The 24,581-nt window shown below is 49.2% G+C and overlaps 1 protein-coding gene across 1 annotated transcript; it reads left to right on the top strand.

Moving 5' to 3' along the window:
- Positions 1-599: 599 nt before the first annotated feature.
- Positions 600-23,142, top strand: NLRC4 (NLR family CARD domain containing 4). Its single transcript, XM_049784176.1, has 8 exons — positions 600-855; positions 4,566-5,131; positions 5,808-7,269; positions 9,697-9,789; positions 14,228-14,398; positions 16,392-16,484; positions 17,870-18,037; positions 22,850-23,142. Exons 1-8 carry the CDS (start codon positions 636-638, stop codon positions 23,140-23,142), a joined length of 3,066 nt encoding a protein of 1,021 aa, XP_049640133.1. The 5' UTR covers positions 600-635.
- Positions 23,143-24,581: the final 1,439 nt, after the last annotated feature.

The raw sequence follows: 24,581 nt of genomic DNA, 5'->3' as shown, positions 1-24,581 counted from the left end.
AAAAAAAAAAAAAAAGAATCTTGCGGAATGGGCGGCGAGGTGGCGCTAGAGGTAAGGTGTCTGCCTTGCAAGCGCTAGCCAAGGAAGGACCGCGGTTCGATCCCCCGGCGTCCCATATGGTCACCCCAAGCCAGGGGCAATTTCTGAGCACTTAGCCAGGAGTAACCCCTGAGCATCAAAATGGTGTGGCCCGAAAAACCAAAAAAAAAAAAAATCTTGCGGGGGCTGGAGAGATAGTACAGCGGTAGGGCATTTGCCTTGCACGCAGCTGATTCGAACGGATGGTGGTTCGAATCCCAGAATCTCATATGGTTTCCCTGTGCCTGCCAGGAGTGATTTCTGAGTGCAGAGCCAGGAATAACCCTTCAGGGTCGCCGGGTTTGACCCAGAACAAACAAACAAACAAAAAATCTTGCTCTGGCTCCCCAAGGAAGGCTTTGGGAGTTTTTCTGGAAGACCAGGCATTTAGCATCTCCACAATTTAAAATAATCTAAAAGTTAAACCTATATGACGTCAGGGCCCTGTCTACACAATACCGATAAATACACTTGAGAGAAATAAAAAAATTTGTATTTTTTTTTCCATTTCCTCAGTGGACTTCATTAGGGAAAAAAATCAAGACCTCATTCAAAGAATGGGAATGACGGTTGTAAAGCAAATCGTGGATGACCTGTTTGGGTGGAATGTTCTAAATCTCGGAGAAGTCGACATGATTTGCTGCAAGCAGGTGGAGCAGGACGCCGCCAGAGAGATCGTGTACATGGTGTTGAAGAAAAGCTCAGAGGCCTGTGACCTCTTCCTCAAATCCCTGGAAAAATGGAATTATCCTCTGTTTCAGGACTTGAATGGGCAAAGTAAGTGTCCGTTTGCTTGCATTTCTCCCGCAAAAGGAAGCACGACCAGGAAAAGACATGCGATTATGTGACAGCTGCCAATATGATGAACCCTTCATATCTTTCACAAGTATTCTTGTATACAACATGAACACATGTAAATAGATTGATTTTCTGAGTTCAAATTATTTTTTTGTTTGTTTGGTTTTTGTTTGTTTGTTTTTGTTTTTGGGCCACACCTGGCAAGACTCAGGGGCTTACTCCTGACTCTACACTCAGAAATTACTCTTGGCAGGCTTGGGCACTATATGGGATTCCAGGGATCTAACCCAGGTTGGCAAAGTGCAAAGCAAATGCCCTACCCACTGTACTATTGCTTCGGCCCTGGGTTCAATTTTTTGTTTTGTTTTATTTTTGTTTTTATTATTATTATTATTATTATTATTATTATTATTTTGGTTTTTGGGTCACACCCGGCAGCGCTCAGGGGCTACTCCTGGCTCTATGCTCAGAAATTACCCCCAGCAGGCTTGGGGGACCATATGGGATACCTGGATACGAACCACCATCCTTCTGCAAGCAAGGCAAACGCCCTACCACTGTGCTAAATCTCCGGCCCCTGGGTTCAAATTTTTGTTGTTGTTGTTGTTGTTTTTGGTTCACATCTGGCAGTGCTCCAGGGTTACTGCTGGCTCTGCACTCAGAAATCACTCTTGGCAGGCACAGGGGGCCATATAGAATGCCGGGATTTGAACCACCATCTGTCCTGGATCAGCTGTGTGCAAGGCAAATGCCCTATCGCTGTGCTATCTCTTGGGAACCCAGGGTTCAAAATTTTAATATAGTCAATGTGGATATTTTGGGAAAATTGCAGGCAAATTTCCAATGGGACAAGAAAAAAGCCATTGTTTGTTGAAATGTCTCCTGTAAGGGGACACTCAAAACCACATTTTGAGGCCAAAGCAATAGCAGAGCAGGGAGGGGATTTGCCTTGCTTGTGGCTGACCCAGGTTTGATCCCTGGCATCCGAGTAACCCCTAATGCCACCAGCCATGGCTTGAAAACAAAAACTAAAACAAAAAACTTTCCAGTGTGGTAGGTGACATACTAGCAAAGGAATATATATATATATATATATATATATATATATATATATATATATATATATATATATATATATATATATATATATAATTTAACACTCAATTATCAGCTTCTCCTTGTCTATATTTTAACACCCTTTCATAAAGGAAATTGGCCATTATTTGCTTTGCTTCCTCTTCATAGAACTCACCAATGGGGGCCCGGAGAGATAGCACAGCGGCGTTTGCCTTGCAAGCAGCCGATCCAGGACCAAAGGTGGTTGGTTCGAATCCCGGTGTCCCATATGGTCCCCCGTGCCTGCCAGGAGCTATTTCTGAGCAGACAGCCAGGAGTAATCCCTGAGCACCGCCGGGTGTGGCCCAAAAACCAAAAAAAAAAAAAAAAAAAAAAAAAAAAATAAATCACCAATGGGCTCGGAGAAAGAAAAGTTCTAAGGAAAGCTCTAATAAACCTATAAGAAATAAATTCACAAAAGGTCATTTGATGGTGAAGCCTAGAAAGTAACCCAAAGTCAGAAATAGAGCTTTAGTGGGTGCTTTCTTCCACATCCAACTGGACAACAAAGACCCTTGAGAAAGCAAGGGTGTCGTAGTAGTTAATATCCAGGAGTCTCATGAGAACTGCATGTGGACAAATGGCCCAGCTGACTAACTCCATAGTCCTAACACCACCATGAGTCTTAATGCCACTTAAGGCCTCTATGATCCAAATGCCATATGATCTTAGGACCTCTATGATCCAAACATGATCGTGATTCTAAAGCATCCATGACCCAAACACCTTCATGTTTCAAATGATTCCATGTCCGACCCTAACACTCTATGACCCTAACACTCTAGGACCCTAACACTCTAGGACCCTAACACTCTAGGACCCTAACACTCTGTGACCCTAACACTCTAGGACCCTAACACTCTAGGACCCTAACACTCTGTGACCCTAACACTCTGTGACCCTAACACTCTGTGACCCTAACACTCTGTGACCGTAACACTCTAGGACCCTAACACTCTAGGGCCCTAATACCTCCATGACTCTAACTCTCTATGATCCTAACATTCTGTGACCCTAACACCTCCATGACTTTAACACTCTATGACCCTAACACTCCCATGACCCAAATACCTTCATGACCCTAACACTCTATAACCCTAAGTCCTTCATGACCCAAATACACTATGACCCTAACAACTTCATGACCCACTTGTTTGCAGGATCCTAATTTCTCCAGGATCCTAATACCATAATAAAGAGATCTGACTAACCTCAAGAGAATTATTCTTTTTATGAAACATTGTTAGTATTTCTTTTTTTTTTTTTTTTTTTTGGTTTTTGGGCCACACCCGGTGACGCTCAGGGGTTACTCCTGGCTATGCGCTCAGAAGTCATTCCTGGCTTGGGGGACCATATGGGACGCCGGGGGATCGAACCGCGGTCCGTCGAAGGATAGCGCAGGCACCTTACCTCTAGCGCCACTGCCCGGCCCCCTAGTATTTCTTTAAATCAGCAACTACTCATGATAGGTTTCGGTTAAGGTTTAAGTGATGAAGTTACTCCTAACCACCCCCGTCCCCCAGACCCACACTCTCTTATCCTGACTCAAACACAGGCTCTTATTTCTGCTCTATTTTCCCAGGGTGAGGGGGGTATGTATTGGGCCATACCCACTCTCTGTGCTCGGGGATCATTCCCTTTTTTTTTTTTTTTTCTTTTGGTTTTTGGGTCACACCCGGCAGCGCTCAGGGATTACTCCTGGCTCTATGCTCAGAAAATCGCCCCGGCAGGCACAGGGGACCATATGGGATGCCGGGATCCAAACCACTTCCTTCTGCATGAAAGGCAAACGCCTTACCTCCATTCTATCTCTCTGGCCCCTGGGGGCTCATTCCTGGTGGTGATCAGAACAGAACCCTGGAACCTCACCCACCACATGCAAAGCCAATGCCTTCACCCCGAGTCTCTTCTCTCTCTATCCCACTCTTCCCGTTTCTACTCAAGTGCTACAAAAGTAGGTACTGGACAAGAAGACACAGGGAAGGAAAGGGTGGCTGGAGAACCATCCAGTCAACCAGCCTACTTTGTGCCAGCTTAGAACAGAGACAGAAGGGGCTGGAGCGATAGCACAGCAGTAGGGCATCTGCCCTACTGGACAGACCCAGGATTGATCCCTGGCATACCATATGATTCCCCGAACCTGCCAAGAGTGATTTCTGAGAGCAGAGTCAGGAGTAACTCCTGAAAGCCGCTGGATGTGCCCCCCCCAACATAATTAATTAATTAATTAATTAAAAAAGAACAGGGACAGGGCCCGGAGAGATAGCACAGCGGCGTTTGCCTTGCAAGCAGCCGATCCAGGACCAAAGGTGGTTGGTTCGAATCCCGGTGTCCCATATGGTCCCCCTTGCCTGCCAGGAGCTATTTCTGAGCGGACAGCCAGGAGTGACCCCTGAGCACCACCGGGTGTGCCCCAAAAAACAAAAACCAAACCAAACGAAAAATGAACAGGGACAGAAAATCTATCTAAGGGAAGCCTTGAGCGCCCCTTTCCTTCATCCTGCTGAACTCAGGATACTGAGGGTCCCAGAATCGATCCTCTTCCACCTCTTCTCTCCACTCTCCTCCAACAGGTCTGTTCCCTCCGATGTCCAAGGAGGACTTGGACGAGCTGGCCCAAGACTTAAAGGACCTGTACCAGTCCCCGTCTTTCCTGAACTTCCATCCTCTGGGTGAAGACATCGACATCATCTTCAACCTGAAAAGCACCTTCACCGAGCCGGTTCTCTGGCGGAAAGACCATCACCACCACCGTGGGGAGCGCCTGAGCCTCACCGACCTCCTACGAGAACTGCAGAGCCCCTGCATCATCGAAGGCGAATCGGGCAAAGGCAAGTCCACACTCCTGCAGCGCGTGGCCCTGCTGTGGGCCTCGGGCACCTGCCAGGCCCTGACCCGCTTCCAGTTGGTCTTTTTCCTGCGTCTGAGCCGGGCCCAAGGGGGCCTGTACGAGACCGTGTGTGAGCAACTCCTGGAAGGCCCAGGGCGCATCTCCAAGCGAGCATTCTTGGCCCAGCTGCTGAAAATGCGCCAAAAGGTCCTTTTCCTCCTGGATGGCTACAACGAATTCCGAACCCAGAACTGTCCCGAGCTGGAGGGACTCATCAAGGAGAACCACCGCTTCAAGAATATGGTGTTGGTGAGTGTAGAGTTAGATATTAGTTATAGAGTCCTGGATGGTTGTGGATGGTGGTGAGGCCTTTCTTCTCCAGGGCCAGGCACCTGCAACCCCTTCCAGCTGGCAGGTCTGCAGATTCAGGATAGCAGGGAGGAAAAAACTCACAGCATATTCAGGAGACATGAAGCTTTATTAATAGGCCATATGTGTGGCTTCTATGCTAACCTTTTAAGCAGGCTCCATACGCCGCCTGAATTTAATTCTGAATCTGCCATCTCTCCATGCTGCCTACTTCTCATCAGCCTTCTTGCTGAATCTCTCTGAATCTTCCTCTGCATGATCCTTCTGCCCCTGAGGCAATCCTTTTTTTTTTTTTTTTTTTACCTTCCATCGATCCCTTCCAGAAGTGGGCTGGTCTGACCAACAGGTAATATTATTAGCATTTTGCCCTGGGAGGGGTGACATGTCCCCCTTGTTTGAAAAATAAAAGAGGAAGGGTAAGCTTTAGTTTTCCTGACTTCACCAACCAAAGGCGGGAAACCTAATATTCCCCTAAGCATAAAGTTCGAAGTGTAAAAATTAAAATGTAAGTCTTCTCCATAAACAGAACTTTTCTGCAAAATATACCTATAGCTTCAAATTTCTTAATGCCATTTACCAGGCACTTTTATCTTGGAATTTCTTTGTTCCTATTCAGGTGAGTACCACCACCGAGTGCCTGCGCCAGATCCGCCAGTTTGGTGCACTGGTGGCCGAAGTTGGGGACATGACGGAGGAGGGCGCACGGGCTCTGATCCTGGGGGTGCTCCCCTTACCTCTAGCCGAGGCTCTTCTGCAGCAGATGCACAAGACCCGGAGCATGTGGCACCTCCTGAAGACGCCCCTGTTCGTGGTCATCACCTGTGCCCTGCAGATGGGCGAGAGCACGTTCCAATGGAGCACACAGACCTCGCTGTTTCGCACCTTCTATGACCTCCTGGTGCACAAACACCGGCACAGGAGGGTCGGGACCACCGCGGGGGACGTGGCCCGCAGCCTGGAGCGCTGTGGGGACCTGGCTTTGGAGGGTGTCTTTGCACAACGCTTCGACTTCGACGAAGAAGCCGTGGTCAGCCTGAATGAGGACATCCTGCTCAGCTGTGCGCTCCTGTGCAAATACACAGCTCAGAGGTTCAAGCCCAAGTACAAGTTCTTCCACCAGGCCTTCCAGGAATATGTAGCAGGCCGCAGACTCAGCCGCCTGCTGGCCTCCCGGGAGCCCCAAGATGTCAACCAGGCGCATGGGTATCTGCAGAGGATGACCTGTATCTCCGACCTCACCTCTAAGTACCGCAACCTGCTCCTATATACCTGTGGCTCGTCTACACCCGCCACTCGCAAGGTGCTGCAACACTTGGTGACCATACACCAGCACGGCAGCCTCCTGGGTCTGGAGCATCCCAGGGTCAGGCTCTTCAGGCAGCTGTCGCTCACCCACATGCAGGGAGTGGCAGGCCAGGAGGTGCTGGAAGCCAGGAATATGGATTCATTTGCAGAGTTTGGCATTCACCTCTTCCACGAGAGCCTGACCCAGACTGCACTGAGTCGGGAGTTTGAAGCTTTCTTCCGAGGGAAGAGCTTGTCCATCGACTCCGAGCGCATCTCCGATGATCTATTCGACTTCTTTGAGCACTTACCCAATTGTGCCAGTGCCCTGGACTTTGTCAAGTTGAACTTCACTGGGGGAGCTCCTGAGGCGCAGCAGGGCAAGGCCACCAAGGGCAACTGGGACCAACAGGCTCCTGGCACAGTGGGGTCCTCCCATGGCACAGGCTCCTCGCCTGGCACTTACATCCCCAACAGGGCTGTGTCCCTGTTCTTTAACTGGAAACAGAAATTCAAGAACCTGGAAGTGACACTGAGGGACTTCAGTGCCTTGAACCAGCGAGACATCAAGTATCTGGGCAAGATTTTCAGTTCGGCTGACAGTCTCAGCCTAAAGGTGAAACGTTGTGCAGGTGTGGCGGGGAATCTAGGCTCTGTGCTGGGCAGCTGCAGGCAGGTCCAGGCACTGCTGGTGGACGCCTGTCCCCTCACCCCTGAGGATGAGCAGAGCATTGTGGAGGTGGCCAGTCTGCAGACCTTGAGGATTCACGGCCTCCATACCCCTCGGCTGCCAGGTATGCTAAAGCTAAAGCTAAAGCCTGTGGCTGGCATGATATGGGGCCTAAGTCAACAGCAAATAATAGGGCAGGAGCAAGAGCACAGTGGGTAGGGCATTTGCCTTGTACACTGCCAACCCAGGAAGGACCCAGGTTCGATTTCCGGCATCCCATATGGCCCCCTGAGCCTGCCAGTAGCAGATTTCTTTTGGTTTTTGGGGCCACACCGTTTGATGCTCAGGGGATACTCCTGGCTAAGCGCTCAGGAATTGCCCCTGGCTTGGGGGGACCATATGGGACACGGGGGGATCGAAACGTGGTCCTTCCTTGGCTAGCGCTTGCAAGGCAGACACCTTACCTCTAGCACCACCTCGCTGGCTCCAAGTAGCAGATTTCTCAAAGCAGAGCTGGGAGTAGTTCCTGAGTGCCACTGGGTGTGGCCTAAATACTAATAAATATTTTTTTTTTTTGGATTTTGGATCACTCCTGGCTCTATGCTCAGAAATCGCTCCCGGCAAGCTTGGGGGACACATGGGATGCCGGGATTCGAACCACAGTACTTCTGCATTAAAGGCAAATGCTCTACCTCCATGCTATCTCTCCAGCCCCAATACTAATAAATTAAAAAATAAGTAAAGTAATCGGTGTCATAGACCTTTGCTGCCATTTTCTCCGAGAAGCCAGCAGGTGCTGTGGCACAGAAGAAAAGTGGGAATGTTGAAGAGAGGGGTCTGAATTAGAGGAGTATGGTTAGGTTGGGTGTCTTTTTTGAGGGGCTATACCCACCCAGCAATGCTCAGGGATGATTCCTGGTTCTGCATTCAGGAATCACTCCTGGAAGGCTCGGGGGACCATATGGGATGCTGCTGAGAATCAAACCCAGGTACATTCTTGGTCAGCCATAAGGGATGCCAGGAATCATATCCGGTTAGTTTTTTATGCATGGCAAGTGCCCGACCTGCTGTGCTATTCTCCGGCCCAAGATTTGAGTGACTTAGGGAGAATTCCCAGGATAGAAGGGACATGGACTAGCTAACTTTGCAGCTTGTATGGTACAATGTTCGTGCACATGTTATGGCATTCATGTGAGCCGATGCAGATGGGAATCCAGGTACATTCTGCACTGCTCAGTCCATAGAGATGGCCAGAAGCCATGTGAGACACAGCCTGGGCTGGAGCCATAAGACAGGGGTTACAGTAAACACAGCTGGCCCTGGTTCCATCCCTGTCACAGCCAGGTGTGACCCAAACGTTAAAATAAAGAGAGACCTGGAGCAATAGTTCAGAGAGTAGGACATGCCTTGCATGCAGCCAATCTCCAGCATCCCCCATGGGCCCCCAAGTCCTGCCAGGAGTAAACACTGAGCATCATTGGATGTGGCCCAAGGAAACAAGTAAACAAAAAAAAAATACATGACACTTTTGTAGCAATTCAGTTCAGAAGAGTGGCTTTCTTCATCTCTAAGTATATAGATGTTATCACTACACACACACACACACACACACACACACACGTGTGCGCGTGCACACACACACAACACACAGAAACTCTCCTATATGTGGTGGAAAAGAAACAATACAACAGCAACAAATGGTCCAAGTCATGAGTGTCCATGAGAACTGGCGGGTCAGAAGAGGTTCTTGGCTGGTGCTGGAGAGATAGCACAGCAGTAGGGCATTTGCCTTGCATGCAGCTGATTCAGGATGGACCTGGGTTTGTTCCCACCATTTCATATGGTCCCCCGAGCCTGCCAGGAGTGATCTCTGAGCACAGAGCCAGGAATAGCCCTTGAGCACCACTGGGTGTGACCCAAAAACATAAACAAAAACAAAGAAAGAGGGGGAGGCACTTCTCTGGGGATGGGTTTGGTGATGGAATGATGCATCCATGAGGAGAATTAATAGAATTGTAAATTCTGATACTGCAATAAAATCAGTTAAACAAGTATTTTCCTTTTTTGTTTTGTTTTTGTTTTTGGGACAGAACCAGCAGTGCTCAGGGGTTACTCCTGGTTCTGCACTCAGAAATCACTCCTGGCAGGCTTGGGGGACCATATAGGATGCTGGGAATCGAACTCGGGTCTGTCCAGGGTCAGCAGCGTGCAAGGCAAATGCCCTACCACTGTGCTATCACTCCAGCTCTGTAAACAAGTATTTTTTTGTGTGGTTTTTGGGTCACACCCGGCAGTGCTCAGGGGTTATTCCTGGCTCCAGGCTCAGAAATTGCTCCTGGCAGGCACGGGGGACCATATGGGACGCCAGGATTCGAACCGATGACCTCCTGCATGAAAGGCAAACGCCTTACCTCCATACTATCTCTCCGGCCCCAAACAAGTATTTTTAAATGCACCTTTTGTGCCAATTTTGTGCCCTTTGGTCATACCCAATGACAGTCCACGACCTCTGGACTGAGTGAGTCTAACCCTGTCCTTTCCTTTCCTGCAGGCGGCCTGACTGACAGCTTAGGGAATCTGAAGAACCTGACAAAGCTGGTATTGGACAACATTAAGATGAATGAGGAAGATGCGCTCAAACTAGGTACTGCAGAGCTTTTGACGAAGGCACGGTGATAAGTGATATTTCAGATTGGGAAGAAATTTTATTTTGTTCTGGTTTTCAGGCTACACCCGGTGGTGTTCAGGGCATACTCCTGGCTCTGCACTCAGAAATCACTCCTGGTGGGGCCAGAGAGATAGCACAGCAGAAGGGCGTTTGCCTTGCAAACGGCCGACCCAGGACCAATGGTGGTTTGAATCCCGGCAGCCCATGCAGTCCTCTGAGCCTGCCAGGAGCAATTTCTGAGCAGAGAGCCATGAGTAACCCCTGAGCGTCGCCAGATATGGCCCAAAATCCAAAAACTAAACCAAAACAACAAAAAAGAAATCACTCCTGGCAATGCTTAGGGGACCTTATCGAATGCTGGGGATTGAACCCAGGCCAGTTTCGTGCAAGGCAAACGCCCTCCCCACTGTGCTATTGTGCAAGGCCCTGTTTTTGTACTTGTTTTGTTTTGTTTTTTTTGTTTTTTGTTTTTTTGGGCCACACCCGGCGGTGCTCAGGGATCACTCTGGCTGTCTGCTCAGAAATAGCTTCTGGCAGGCATGGGAACCATATGGGACACCGGGATTCGAACCAACCAACTTTGGTCCTGGATCGGCTGCTTGCAAGGAAAACACCACTGTGCTATCTCTCCAGGCCCCTGTTTTTGTATTTGGGCCACACACAGCAGTGCTCAGGGCTTACTCCTGGCTCTGCTCTCAGGGATCACTCCTTTCAGTGCTCAGGGATCTTGTGTAGTAGAGAAGATCAAACCTAGATCAGGTACATGCAAGGCAAATGCCCTGCCCACTGTACTATCCTCCAGCCCGTTAAGTCATGATTTTTAAGTCTGAGTCTAAGAACAGTTCACTTGACACTCTGGCCCTTCTGCAAGAATCCGTGGCCAGATGCCTTTATGGAGGTGGAAAGATGGTACTAAGGGCTGGTGTGCAGGCTTCAAGTGCACACCAGTCCTGGGTTTGAACTCTTGGTTCCACTTGGTCCTCTGAGCACTCCAAATCCTAAATTGGGAGTGGTCTCTGAGCACTGCTGGTGTGACATTTCCAGAAAAAAAAAAAACTGAGGCACATTTTAGAATATTTTCAACTGGGAACAGAGTGATAGCACAGCAGTAGGGAGTTTGCCTTACATGCTGCAGACTTGGGACAGACCCAGGTTCAATCCCTGACATCCCATAGGGTCCTTCAAGCCTGTCAGGAGTGAGTTCTCACAGTGCCAGGAGTAACTCCTGAGAGCCGCCAAGTGTGGCCTGAAAACAAAACTAAACAAAAGAAAGTTTTTTGTTTTTTGTTTTTTTGTTTTTTGTTTTTTGGGCCACACCCTGTGACGCTCAGGGGTTACTCCTGGCTATGCGCTCAGAAGTTGCTCCTGGCTTCTTGGGGGACCATATGGGACGCCGGGGAATCGAACCGCGGTCCGTCCTAGGCTAGCGCAGGCAAGGCAGGCACCTTACCTCCAGCGCCACCGCCCGGCCCAAAAGAAAGTTTATAGGTTGATATCAGAGATATTTTTCAGATAGAGCTGCCCTGTGGGATCTCAGCCATCCTCTTGATGTACCTCCCTGTAGAATTAATTAGATGAATGTGTCTTTGATGGGGCTGATGCCGGTGGATGAGTGGTGAGGCCTTTCTTGGCCTGCCTGGGTGCCTGCAACCCCTTCCAGCCGGCAGGTCTGCAGATTCAGAGTAGCTGCGAGGAAATGACCCAAAAGCAGGCAGTAGATTTCAGGAAAAAGCACCTTTATTAATAAGGCCCTGGCCACCATGTGTGGCTTTTTTCTGGGGGACTGGGGGTCAACATCCAGTAGCGCTCAGGGATTACTCCTGGCTCTATGCTCAGAAATCGCTCTTGGCAGGCTTGGGGGACGATATGGGATACCGGGATTTGAACCACCGTCCTTCTGCATGCAAGACAAATGCCCTACCTCTATGCTATCTCTCTGGTCCCCACCATGTGTGGCTTCTAAGCTAACCATTTTTTTTTCTTTATGGGCCACACCCATTGATGCTCAGGGGTTACTCCTGACTAAGTGCTCAGAAATTGTCCCTGGCTTGGGGGACCATATGGGATGCCAGGGGATCGAACCACAGTCCTTCCTTGGCTAGCGCTTGCAATGCAGAAACCTGATCTCTAGTGCCACCTTGCCGGCCCCTAAGCTAACCTTTTAAGCAGCCTCCCAAGCTGCCCTGCATTTAAAACCTGTTTCCCTCTCTCTATCCTGTGACCTCCTCCTGAGGCTTCTCTTGCAGAATATCTAGATGATGAATCCTCTCTCAATCCCTCAGGCAACCCCTTCTTCTTCTTCTTTTTTTTTTTTTTTTGGTTTTGGGGCCATACCCGGTAACGCTCAGGGTTACTCCTGACTATGCGCTCAGAAGTCGCTCCTGGCTTGGGGGACCATATAGGACGCCGGGGGATCGAACCACGGTCCGTCCAAGGCTAGCACAGGCAAGGCAGGCACCTTACCTCTAGCGCCACCACCCGGCCCCGGGCAACCCCTTCTTACCTTCCACCGACCCCTCCCAGATATGGGAGGGTCTGAACATCAGGTAATTTTTTTTTTTTTTTGCCCTGGGAGGGGAAGACACCTGCCACATACAGTTCTCTCGAGTCTATAAACAGTGAGACTAGTGGCCAGAGTAAGAGCATAGCAGTTGGTCTGGGTTCAATCCCCGACACCCTATATGATCCCCTGGTCGCTGCCAAGATTAATTCTAGAGTACAGAGCCATGAGTAACCAATATCACTGGGTATGTCCTCCTCTTACACAACCACCTCTGAGGAGAAACAGGAGAGAACTCCCCCAGTAGTCTTTAAAAGTGCGCTGTGATGGGGCTGGAGAGATAGCATGGAGGTAAAGCATTTGCCTTGCATGCAGAAGGACGGTGGTTTGAATCTCGGCATCCCATATGGTCCCCTGAGCCTGCCAGGAGCGATTTCAGAGCGTAGAGCCTGGAGTAACCCCTGAGCAGTTCTGGGTGTAACCCCCGCCCCCCCCAAAAAAAAAGTGCACTGTGATATCTGTTAAGTCACTCCCTTTGTTCTTTGTGGGGAGGAGAGCTACATCCAGCTGTGCTTAGGGGCTACTCCCAGCATACACTCAGTCTGGTGGGCTCCCTCCAGGTCAACACTGTACCCCCCTTTTATTTTAGTTTTTGGGCCACACCCTGTGGCACTCAGGAGTGACTCCTGGCTCTGTGCTCAGAAACTGCTCTTAGCAGGCTCAGGGAACCATATGAGATAATAGGAATGGAACTTGGGTCCATCCCAGTTGGCCACGTGCAAGGCAAATGCCCTACCTCTGTGCTATCACTCCGGCCCCACTGCACCCTTCCTTTTTTTTTGGCTTTTGGGTCACATCCGGCGGTGCTCAGGGGTTACTCCTGGCTGTCTGCTCAGAAATAGCTCCTGGCAGGCACGGGGGACCATATGGGACACCGGGATTCGAACCAACCATCTTTGGTCCTGGATCGGCTGCTTGCAAGGCAAACACCGCTGTGCTATCTCTCCGGGCCCCTCCACTGCACCCTTCTTTACTACAAGGTTATCCATGCTGTTAAGAGAAGAGTGAGGGGGCCGGGCGGTGGCGCTAAAGGTAAGGTGCCTGCCTTGCCTGCGCTAGTCTTGGACGGATCGCGGTTCGATCCCCGGTGTCCCATATGGTCCCCCAAGCCAGGAGCAACTTCTGAGCGCATAGCCAGGAGTAACCCCTGAGCGTTACCGGGTGTGGCCCAAAAACCAAAAAAAAAAAAAAAAAGAGAAGAGTGAGGATATGAGTCAAGGAGTCACTTCTTTGTATGGTGCTGGAACGAGCCCTGGTCCTCACTGAAGCAAAGCCAGTACTGTAGCACCAAGTTAGGCTTCCAGAAATTTTGGTCTGGGATAGCACAATTGGAAAGAAGCCAAGTTTGTTAGTTATTTGGACTTGGGGGCCGGGCTCTGCTGTGCTCCTGTCTCTATGCTCAGGGGACCATAAGCGGTGCTGGGGATAGAACTGGGGTCAGCCATGTGCTAGGCAAGCCCCTTTCTTTTTTTTTTTTTTTTTTGTGGTTTTTGGGTCACACCCGGCAGTGCTCAGGGGTTATTCCTGGCTCCAGGCTCAGAAATTGCTCCTGGCAGGCACGGGAGGACCATATATGGGACGCCGGGATTCGAACCGATGACCTCCTGCATGAGAGGCAAACGCCTTACCTCCATGCTATCTCTCCGGCCCCTCAAGCCCCTTTCTGACCTGCCCTTCCCCTACCTTACCTGCAAGCTCCTTCCCTGCTCTACATTTCATTTTTTCTGCCCTTTGTGGGGCTCCCGAAAACTCTGGGGTTCTGTGAGTATCCTGGGAGTTCCTCTTCAGGCTGTCTCTTGATGGTCCGTTGAGATGAATGTGCCCTTTGGTCACCTTTGCCCTGGCCTTTGGCAGCTGAAGGCCTCGCCCACCTGAAGAAGATGCTGCTACTCACTTTGAGTCGCCTGTGTGACCTCGGGGCCGGCACAGATCACATCGTCGCGTCCCTCGTGGCCCAGCCACGAGTCCTCCAGGAACTGCGCTTGGTGTCCTGCTGTTTGTCAGCCACAGCCACTCAGAGCCTCGGTGAGTGGCTGCCCTGAAGGATGGAACGAGGGCGGTGAGCAGCTTCTCAGGGCGAGGGTGACAAATAGAAAAATGGGAAGAGAGGGGCTGGAGAAGTGGCGCAGCAGTAGGGCATTTACCTTGCACGCGGCTGACCCCAGACAGATCGCGGTTCGATCCCCCAACATCCCATGTCGTCCCCTGATGTCCCATATGGTCCCCCAAGCAATTTCTGAGCACATAGCCAGGAGTAACCCTGAGCATCACTGGGGGGTGGCCCCAAAATAAAAATAAATAGAATTTAAAAAGGGAGGAGAGACAGTGTGTGTGTGTGTGTGTGTGTGTGTGTGTGTGTGTGTGTGTGTGTGTGTGCGTATGTGAGAGTATGCATGTTAAGGGGTGAGTGTATGTGTGAGTGAATGTGTGAGTGTGGAATAGTGTGCGAGTTTGTGAGTTTGTGTGTTTGTGAGTTTGTCAGAGAGTTTGCGTGTGAATGTGTGTGCAGAACTCGGAAGCCTTACATCTGCTAGGCTTGGGCTTGACCTCTCAGGCCTGTCTTTTTTTTTTTTTTTTTTGGTTTTTGGGTCACACCTGGCAGCACTCAGGGATTCCTCCTGGCTCTACGCTCAGAAATCGCCCCTGGCAGGTACAGGGGACCATATGGGATGCTGGGATTCGAATCACCGTCCTTCTGCATGAAAGGCAAACGCCTTACTTCCATGCTATTTCTCCGGCCCTCAGGCCTATCTTTGACCCCAGTTTTTACCTGTTTTTTGCTGATTTTGTCCCTGAAGTGAAATTTTATTCTACATCGCTAACAGGAGTGTTTCAGAACAGCCAAGAAGATTATCATTCATATTTGTTTTGTTTTGGGGCCACACCCATCAATGCTCAGGGGTTACTCCTGGCTTGTGCGTAGGAATCACTCCTGGAGGTGCTCAGGGGACCATATGGGATGCCAGGGATCCAGGTCGGCTACATGCAAGGCAAACCCTCTCTCCACTGTGCTATCTCTTCAGTCCTTCCTCAACAGGCAAGGTCCTTGTCTTGTATGAGGCTAACCTGGGTTCGATCCCCAGCATCCTAGATGGCCCCCCCAGCAGAGCCAGGAGTAACCCCTGAGCATCAGTGGGTGTGGCCCTCAAACAAAGAAAAATTAAATTCCTAAAGGCTTAGGCACCTAGGGCCGGATAGATAGCATGGAGGTAAGGTGTTTGCCTTGCATACAGAAGGAATTCCAGCATCCCATATGGTCCCCCGAGCCTGCCAGGAGCAATTTCTTTTTTTTTTTTTTGTTTTATTTTTGGGCCACACCCAGCGATGCTCAGGGGTTACTCCTGGCTGTCTGCTCAGAAACAGCGCCTGGCAGGCATGGAGGACCATATGGGACACCGGGATTCGAACCAACCACCTTTGGTCCTGGATGGGCTGCTTGCAAGGCAAACATGGCTGTGCTATCTCTCCGGGTCCCAGGAGCGATTTCTTAGCATAGAGCCAGGAATAACTCCTTAGTGCGAGACCTTACTTAAGGCTGGGACTGGAAAGATAATATAAGGATTAAGGCATTTATTTGCCTTGCATGAGGCTTATCCAGATTCTTTTTTATCTTCGTTTTTTTGGCCAACTGGGGTTTCATGTCCCCAACCCCTCATGGTCTACTCAAGTCCTCCATGGAGGACTCAGTAATTCCTGAACATCACTGAGTGTGGCCCCAAAACAAGACAAAACAAACAATTCTTCAAAGGTCATTTCTAAACATTGCTTCCTGAAAGTCTTTTTTTTTTTTTTTTGGTTTTTAATTTTTGGTTTTTGGGCCTCACCTGGTGGTGCTCAGGGGTTACTCCTGACTCTGCACTCAGAAATTGTTCCTGGCAGGATTGGGGGACCATATGAGATGCCGGAGATCGAACCCAGGTTCATTCTGAATTGGCTGCATGCAAAGCAAATGCACTGCCACTGTGCTATCACACTGACCCCCTGAAACTCTTTCTATTTTGGATTTCTTTTTTTCCAGCACAGAATCTTCAAAATTTAGCTGAATTGATGGTTCTGGATTTATCTGAAAATCACCTGGAAGAGGATGGGGCTGCAGTGCTACAAGACCTCAGTAAGAACACTTTACTGATCCAACTAGATGCTGATACTGCAGGAAAATAGGCAGCATCCAGCTGCTCCTTCGACCAACATGCATGCCCCTTAGTGGAGTTTGAGCTCCTTGTCATACACCCACAAACACAGAGGCCTGGGGCCTGAGAGATAGCACAATGGTGGGACATTTGCCTTGCATGCAAATGTCTCGCATGCATGCCTCGCATGCAGGGAGGGACCTGGTTCAATTCCACCATCTCATATGGTTCCCTAGCCTGTCCCCCCTGCACTTCTGAGTGCAGAGCCAGAAGTGACCCTTGAGCGCCACTGAGTGTGGCCCAAAAACCAATCAATCAAGCAATCAATCAATAAAGTTAAAAAGAAAACAAAAAACAAGCCCGGAGAGATAGCACATCGGCGTTTGCCTTGCAAGCAGCTGATCCAGGACCAAAGGTGGTTGGTTCGAATCCGGGTGTCCCATAGGGTCCCCCGTGCCTGCCAGGAGTTATTTCTGAGCAGACAGCCAGGAGTAACCCCTGAGCATCGCCGGGTGTGGCCCAAAAACCAAAAAAAAAAAAAAAAAAAAAAAAAAAAAAAAGAGGGAGTGGAGCAATAGCACAGCAGTAGGGTGTTTTTCTTGCATGTGGCTGACCCGTGTTCAATCCCCAGCCTCCCATATGGTCTCTGAGTCTGCCAGGAGCGATTCCTGAATGCAGACACACACACACACACACACACACACACACACACACACACACACATGGAAGAAAGGAAGGAAAGAAGGAAGGAAGGGAGAAAGGGAGGAAAGAAGGAAGGAAGCAAGCAAGGAAGAAAAGAAGGGAGAAAGGGAGGAAGGAAAGAAGGAAGGAAGCAAGGAAGGAAGGAAAACAGTCTACTTAGATGAAGTCAAGACAAACCACCATGTTTCTATATTCTTGGAACCATTCCTAAAACTAGCAATACTTAAGTAGCACTGAATATACAAGCTACTGGAGAAAGATCATTCCTTCAATGAACCTTTTATTTTTGCTTTTTGTTTTGGGCCACACCCGGTGATGCTTAGGGGTTACTCCTGACTCTACACTTGGGAATTTTTCCTAGAGGTGCTCAGGGACCAAATGAAATGCTGGGAATCGAATCCAGGTCAGCTACATGCAAGGCAACCGTCCTCCCTGTGTACTCTCTCGGGCTGCACCTACTACATTGTTTTCTGTTGTGTTTTGTTGGGAGCTTCATACACACAGCAGTGCTCAGGGTATCTAGCTCATGGGGGCAATAGTGGGGCAGTCTCTACCTGGGGGGACCCTGCGATGTCTGGGCTCAGACCCATTGTGCTCAGTCTGTGCTGGCTCTGGCACTCCCCTGAGGGGACCCAGTCCTGAGCTGCTTCTCTGGTTGTTCAAGTTGACAGGCTGAACGTTCTGGAACATCTGACCGAGCTGGTGCTGCCCTCGGGCAGTGACTTCCGAGCCCACCTAGGGAGCCTGCTGGAGCAGCTGGAGGGGACCCCGCAGCTGGTCAAACTGGGGCTGAAAAACTGGAAACTCACCGACGCAGAGATGCAGATTCTTGGTAAGGAGCCTCAGTCAGAGATGGGAGCAAACTGCAGCCCCAGATTGCTGTTTTTTTTTTTTTTTTTAGTTTTTCAGGCCACACCCGTTTGATGCTCAGGGGCTACTCCTGGCTAAGCGCTCAGGAATTGCCCCTGGCTTGGGGGGACCATATGGGACTCTAGGATCGAACTGCGGTCCTTTCTTGGCTAGCGCTTGCAAGGCAGACACCTTACCTCTAGTGCCACCTCGCTGGCCCCTTGTTTTGTTTTTCTGATGAGTTTTTTGGGCCACACTCAGCTCTGCGCAGGGCTTACTCCTGGTAGATTCTTTTATTTATTTATTTTTGGTTTTTGGGCCACACTCGGTGATGCTCAGGGGTTATTCCTGACTTTGAGCCCAGAAATTGCTCTTGGCTTATGGGATGCTGGGAATCAAACGGAGGTCTGTCCTGGATCAGCCGCATGTAAGGCAAACGCCCTACTGCTGCACTATCTCTCCGGCCTCCATTCTGGTAGATTCTTGTCTGGGGATTGCTAGACTTCCTGGGCCCCTCTGTTTCGTTCTGCCTCCCCCTAGGACAAATTTATTCATAGAGCCTGCATATGTAAAGCAGCAAATCCAAGAGGTTTGGGGGCCGGAGAGAGAGCACAGGGGGTAGTGCTTTTTTAATTTTTGGGGGGTCACACCCTGAAGTGCTCAGGGGTTACTCCTGGCTCTATGCTCAAAAATCGCTCCTGGAAGGCTCAGGGGACCATATGGGATGCCAGAATTCAACCCACCATTCTTCTGCATGCAAGGCAAACACTCTACCTCCATGCTATCTCTCCAGTCCCAAGCGTAGCGTTCTTTTTTTTTTTTTTTTTTTTTTTTTTTGGTTTTTGGGCCATACCCGGTGATGCTCAGGGGTTATTCCTGGCTATGAGCTCAGACGTTGCTCCTGGCTTGGGGGACCATATGGGACGCCGGGGGATCGAATTGCGGTCCATCCAAGGCTAGCGCAGGCAAGGCAGGCACCTTACCTCTAGCGCCACCGCCCGGCCCAAGCGTAGCGTTCTTGCCTTGCACACAGGTTCAATTTCTGGCACCCCCTCTGGATCCCCGAACCCTACCAGGAGTCAGCACTGAGCATCACCAGGTGTGGCTTCAAGACAAACCTGCAGGGTTTGGAGTTTTCCCCCTACGAGGTGAAAGGAAAAACATTTGCACCCTTTTGGGGCCAGAGAGATAGCACAGTGGTAGGGCGTTTGCCTTGCATACAGTTGATCCAGATCTGATGGTAGTTCGAATCCCTGCATCACATATGGTCCCTCAAGCCTGCCAGGAGCAATTTCTGAACGCTGAGCCAGGAGTAACCCCTGAATGCCACCACCAGATGTGACACCCCCCCAAAAAAAACCCCAAAACATTTGTACCCTCTGATAAGGTGTTTTAGCAATTCTCTGAGCTTCTGAGTGGCTCCACCCTGAGCAAGTTTTTGACTCATGTAGGGTGCTGAAGACCCATGATGGTGAAAGTGACTTCAGAGGGGACCCCAGAAGGTCACTCAGGAATAGCTCAATCTCTTTTTTTTTTTTTTTTTTTTCGATTTTTGGGCCACATCTGGTGGCGTTTAGGGGTTACTCCTGGCTCTCTGTGCTCAGGAATAACTCCTGGCAGTGCTCGGGGGACCATATGGGATGTCAGGGATCAAACCCAGGTCAGCTGCATGCAAGGCAAATGCCTTCCCTACTGTACTATCTCTCTAGCTCTTACATTTTTCTTAGGACCTTCTTCCTTCCTTCCTTCCTTCCTTCCTTCCTTCCTTCCTTCCTTCCTTCCTTCCTTCCTTCCTTCCTTCCTTCCTTCCTTCCTTTCCTTCCTTTCCTTCCTTTCCTTCCTTCCTTCCTTCCTTCCTTCCTTCCTTCCTTCCTTCCTTCCTTCCTTCCTTCCTTCCTTCCTTCCTTCCTTCCTTCCTCTTTCTTTCTTCTCTCCCTCCCTCTCCCTCCTTTTTCTTTCTTTCGTTCTCTTTCTTCCTTCCTTCCTTTCTATTTCATTCTTTCCTTCTTTTTTTGATTTTTTTCATTCTTTCCTTCTTTTCTTTCTTTCTTTCTTTCTTTCTTTCTTTCTTTCTTTCTTTCTTTCTTTCTTTCTTTCTTTCTTTCTTTCTTTCTTTCTTTCTTTCTTTCTTTCTCCCTCCCTCCTTTCCTTCTTTCTCTTTCCTTTCTTCCTTCTCTTTCTTTTACTTCCTCCCTCCCTTCTTCCTCCCTCTCTTCCTCCTTCCTTTCTTCCTTCCTCTTTCTTTCTTCTCTCCCTCCCTCTCCCTCCTCTTTTTCTTTCTTTCGTTCTCTTTCTTCCTTCCTTTCTCTTTCATTCTTTTTATTTCTTTCCTTCTTTCCTTTTCTTCCTTCCTTCCTTCCTCTCTCTTTCTTTCTTCTTTCTCTCTTTCTTTCTCTCTCTCTCTCTCTCTCTCTCTCTCTCTCTCTCTCTCTCTCTCTCTTTCTTTCTTTCTTTTGGTTTTTGTGCCACACCCGGTAACGCTCAGGGGTTACTCCTGGCTATGCGCTCAGAAGTTGCTCCTGGCTTGGGGGACCATATGGGACACTGGGGGATCGAACCGCGGTCCGTCCAAGGATAGCGCAGGCAAGGTAGGCACCTTACCTTTAGCGCCACCGCCCGGCCCCCCTCCCTCCCTTTCTTCCTCTCTTCCTTTCTTTTTTTTTTTTCTTTTTTTTTGGTTTTTGGGCCACACCCGGTAATGCTCAGGGGTTACTCCTGGCTATGTGCTCAGAAGTTGCTCCTGGCTTGGGGGACCATATGGGACACCGGGGGATCGAACCGCGGTCCGTCCAAGGCTAGCGCAGGCAAGGCAGGCACCTTACCTTTAGCGCCACCGCCCGGCCCCTCTTCTTTCTTTCTTTCTTTCTTTCTTTCTTTTTTTTCCTTCCTTCCTTCCTTCCTTCCTTCCTTCCTTCCTTCCTTCCTTCCTTCCTTCCTTCCTTCCTTCCTTTCTCTCTTTCTTTTTCTTTCTTTCTTTCTTTCTTTCTTTCTTTCTTTCTTTCTTTCTTTCTTTCTTTCTTTCTTTCTTTCTTTCTTTCTTTCTTTCTTTCTTTCTTTCATTCTCTCTTCTCTCCCTCCCTCCTTTCTTTTTTCTTTCTTCTTTCTTCCTTTCTCTTTCTCCCTCCCTCCCTCCCTCTCTCCCTCCCTCCCTCCTTCCTCCCTCTCTCCTTCCTTCCTTCCTTCCTTCCTTCCTTCCTTCCTTCCTTCCTTCCTTCCTTCCTTCCTTCCTTCCTTCCTTCCTTCCTTCTTGTCACATCCACTCCCACTTTCTTTTACTGTTTGGCTTCTGCACCCCATAATGTGACACACATACCCCATATGATTTTTTTTTTTTTACCTCTAGCACCTTCAAACATGGGACTCAGGGATACCAGATAGACACTGGCTAAGAAACAACAGTAACAACCTTGACAAGAGGGAAGAATTTCTTTTTCTGGGTGGGGGCACATTCCTGGTTTGTACTCGGGATCACCTTGCCAGTGCAGGTGGAGAAAGTGAGGCTTGAGTCTTTACTGTCTCTCAGTACCACCATAGTTCAGCCATGTATGGAGCTAGAATATAGTTAGTGAGCTCTAACCTCCTCCAGCACCCCACATAGTCCCCGTCAGCAGTGATCCCTGAGCGATTTGGGCCAATGACACAGTGAGCTACTCAGAGATTACAAAAATGCTGAAGTCTCTACCTGGGACAGGAGACAAGGCAGCAGGAGGCCTGAGTTTGAGCTGTGACACTGGATGTGGCTTGGGTTCAGTTCCCAACACTGGGTCCCTGTGGTACAGCTCACCGAAGGCCTGGAGCATAGAGCAGGAAGCAGCCTCTGAGCACCACCAGGTGTGGCCCCAAAATCCAAAAGAAGTTTAGAAAACAAGATGAAGATCTCTTTCCTGGTGCTTCCTTTCATGTGGTCCTAATGACAGTATTCCTCAATGGCTTCTTTTTCCAGTTCCTTAAGAGCTGCCATTGCAGGGCCAGAGAGAGCATGGAGGTAGGGCATTTGCCTTGCATGCAGGACAGTGGTTTGAATCCCGGCATCTCATATGGTCTTCTGAGCCTACCAGGAGTGATTTCTGACAGAAAGTCAGGAGTAAACCCCTGAGCACTGCCAGGTGTGACACAAAACCAAATAAAAGAGCTGCCATTTCCTAAGAGGATCAATCATTATTCAGTTGATCAGTCATAGAATCGATCCAGCTGCCTTCAATGTCACCCAGAAAACAAGAGGCATAAAAACGTTGAAGACCAGGGGGCCAGAACAATAACAAAGTGGGTACTGTGTTTGCCTTGCACGCAGTTAACCTGGGTTCAATACCCGACATCCCATATGGTACCCTGAGCCTTCCAGGAGTGATTTCTGAGCGCACAGCCAGAAGAAACCCCTGAGCACCACCGGGTGTGGCCCTAAAACCTAAATAAATAAATACATAAATAAAATAAAAATCCCAGGGCTAGGGAGATAGTACAGAAGGTAGGGTACCTGCCTTGCCTATGGCAGGCCCTGTTTTGATCTCTGGCATTCCACAGGGTCCACCTAGGCCCAACAGAAAAGCCAATTTTGGGGCCAGTGAGGTGGCACTAGAGGTAAGGTGTCTGCCTTGCAGCGCTAGCCAAGGAAGGACTGCGGTTTGATCCCCCGGCGTCCCATATGGTCCCCCCAAGCCAGGGGCAATTTCTGAGCGCTTAGGCAGGGCATCGAACGGGTGTGGCCCAAAAAACCAAAAAAAAAAAAAAAAAAGAAAAGAAAAGAAAAGCCAATTTTGCCTCCTACTACCTACCTTTGTCTGTTTCTTCCCCTCAGGTGAATTTTTTGAAAAGACTCCTGTGAGAAACTTCCAGCAGCTGGATTTGGCAGGGAACTGCATTAGCAGAGAGGGGTGGTTTGCCTTCCTGAGCATCTTGGAGACTCTGACGCACTTGGAGGTGTTTGACTTCAGCTCTGGAGAATTTCTACCAGATGCCCCACTAGTCAGGAAACTGGGCCACGTGTTGGACAAATTAACTTTTCTGCAGGAAGCCAGGCTCGTGGGGTGGCAATTTGATGAGGACGATCTCAGTGTTCTTAAAGGCAATTTTAAATTAGTAACTGCTTAAGAAACAAGTGGCAGAGGGTCACGAAGTCCGGGAAAGACCAGAGGTCCCTGTTACTTTGTCTGCTGATTTAAAGAACACTTTTCTCGTGTAATGTAAAGAAAGAAGGTGCTGGAGAGAGTATGGGTTAAAATGCTTAACCCGGCCAACTCACCTTCCAGTTGCCAGCATCATGCATGTTCTCTATAGCACCACCAGGCATCACTCCTGATCTCAGAGCCAGGTGCTCAGATCTCTGAGCACCGCTGGGTATGGCTCTAAAACCAAAAATAAATAAGCTTTTTCAATTAAAAAAAAAAAAAAAAGAGGCCTGGAAAGATAGAGAGCCCTGGGCATATCTGGAAATGGTCAGAAAAAAAAAAAAAAAACATAAAGGGGGAGGCAGAGCAATAGCACAGCAGGTAGATGTTTGCCTTGCACAAAGTTGACCTGGGACTGAACCAGGTTTGAATCGTGGCATCCCATATGGACCCTCAAGCCTGCCAGGAGCGATTTCTGAGCGCAGAGCCAGGAGTAACCCCTGAGCACCATCAGGTGTGACCCAAAAACCAAAACATAAAAAGACAAGACAGAGAAGTCCTGACTGAAGTGAGAGTTGCAAATTCTACATAAGAATCTTCTCTTGGGCCTGGAGAGATAGCACAGCGGGCGTTTACCTTGCAAGCAGCTGATCCAGGACCAAAGGTGGTTGGTTCGAATCCCGGTGTCCCATATGGTCCTCCATGCCTGCTAGGAGCTATTTCTGAGCAGACTGCCAGGAGTAACCCCTGAGCATTGCCGGGTGTGGCCCAAAAACCAAAAACCAAAAAAAAAAAAAAAAAAAAAGAATCTTCTCTATAGATCTGGCTGAAGATGGGAAACCTTCAGGATTACTGGATTCTAGGAAAATCGAATCCATTCTCAAAATACCTTTTGAAGGGGCCGAAAGGTGGTGCTAGAAGTGTCTGCCTTGCAAGCACTAGCCAAGGAAGGACCGAGGTTCAATCCCCTGGCGTCCCATATGATTCCCCCAAGCCAGGGGCAATTTCTGAGCGCTTAGCCAGGAGTAACCCCTGAGCGTCAAACGGGTGTGGCCCAAAAAACCAAAAAAAAAAAAAAAAAAAAAAAAGTGATACAGGGCTGGAGTGATAGCACAGTGGGTAAGGCATTTGACTTGCATGTGGCTGACCCGGGTTTGATCCCCAGCATCCCATTTGGTCCTGACCGGCCAGGAGTGACTTCTGAGTGCAGAGAGCCAGTAGTTACACGAGTGTCGCCGGTGTGGCCCCAAAGCAAAACAAAACAGAATACACCAAAACAAAAAACCCAAAAAAGCGATCCCTTGTAAGACATAATTCCAGAGAACGTTGAAGTAGAGTGGTTCTCAGTACTCAGACAAACGTGTTATCTGTTTCACTGGAGAAAATATTGTACTTTTGTTTTTTGGGTCACAGTCGGCAGCG

The sequence above is a fragment of the Suncus etruscus genome, chromosome 12 (genome assembly GCF_024139225.1).
Source record: "Suncus etruscus isolate mSunEtr1 chromosome 12, mSunEtr1.pri.cur, whole genome shotgun sequence".
Classification (NCBI taxonomy): domain Eukaryota; kingdom Metazoa; phylum Chordata; class Mammalia; order Eulipotyphla; family Soricidae; genus Suncus; species Suncus etruscus.
This window is presented reverse-complemented; position numbering and strand designations above follow the sequence as displayed.

Bases quoted from the DNA above. Each gene is read 5' to 3' on its own strand.
- NLRC4 (XM_049784176.1), top strand. From the start codon at position 636: ATGGGAATGACGGTTGTAAAGCAAATCGTGGATGACCTGTTTGGGTGG. The intron at 5,132-5,807 runs GTGAGTGTAGAG...GTTCCTATTCAG, and splicing joins GCTTCAAGAATATGGTGTTG to GTGAGTACCACCACCGAGTG. The intron at 14,399-16,391 runs GTGAGTGGCTGC...CTTTTTTTCCAG, and splicing joins CACAGCCACTCAGAGCCTCG to CACAGAATCTTCAAAATTTA.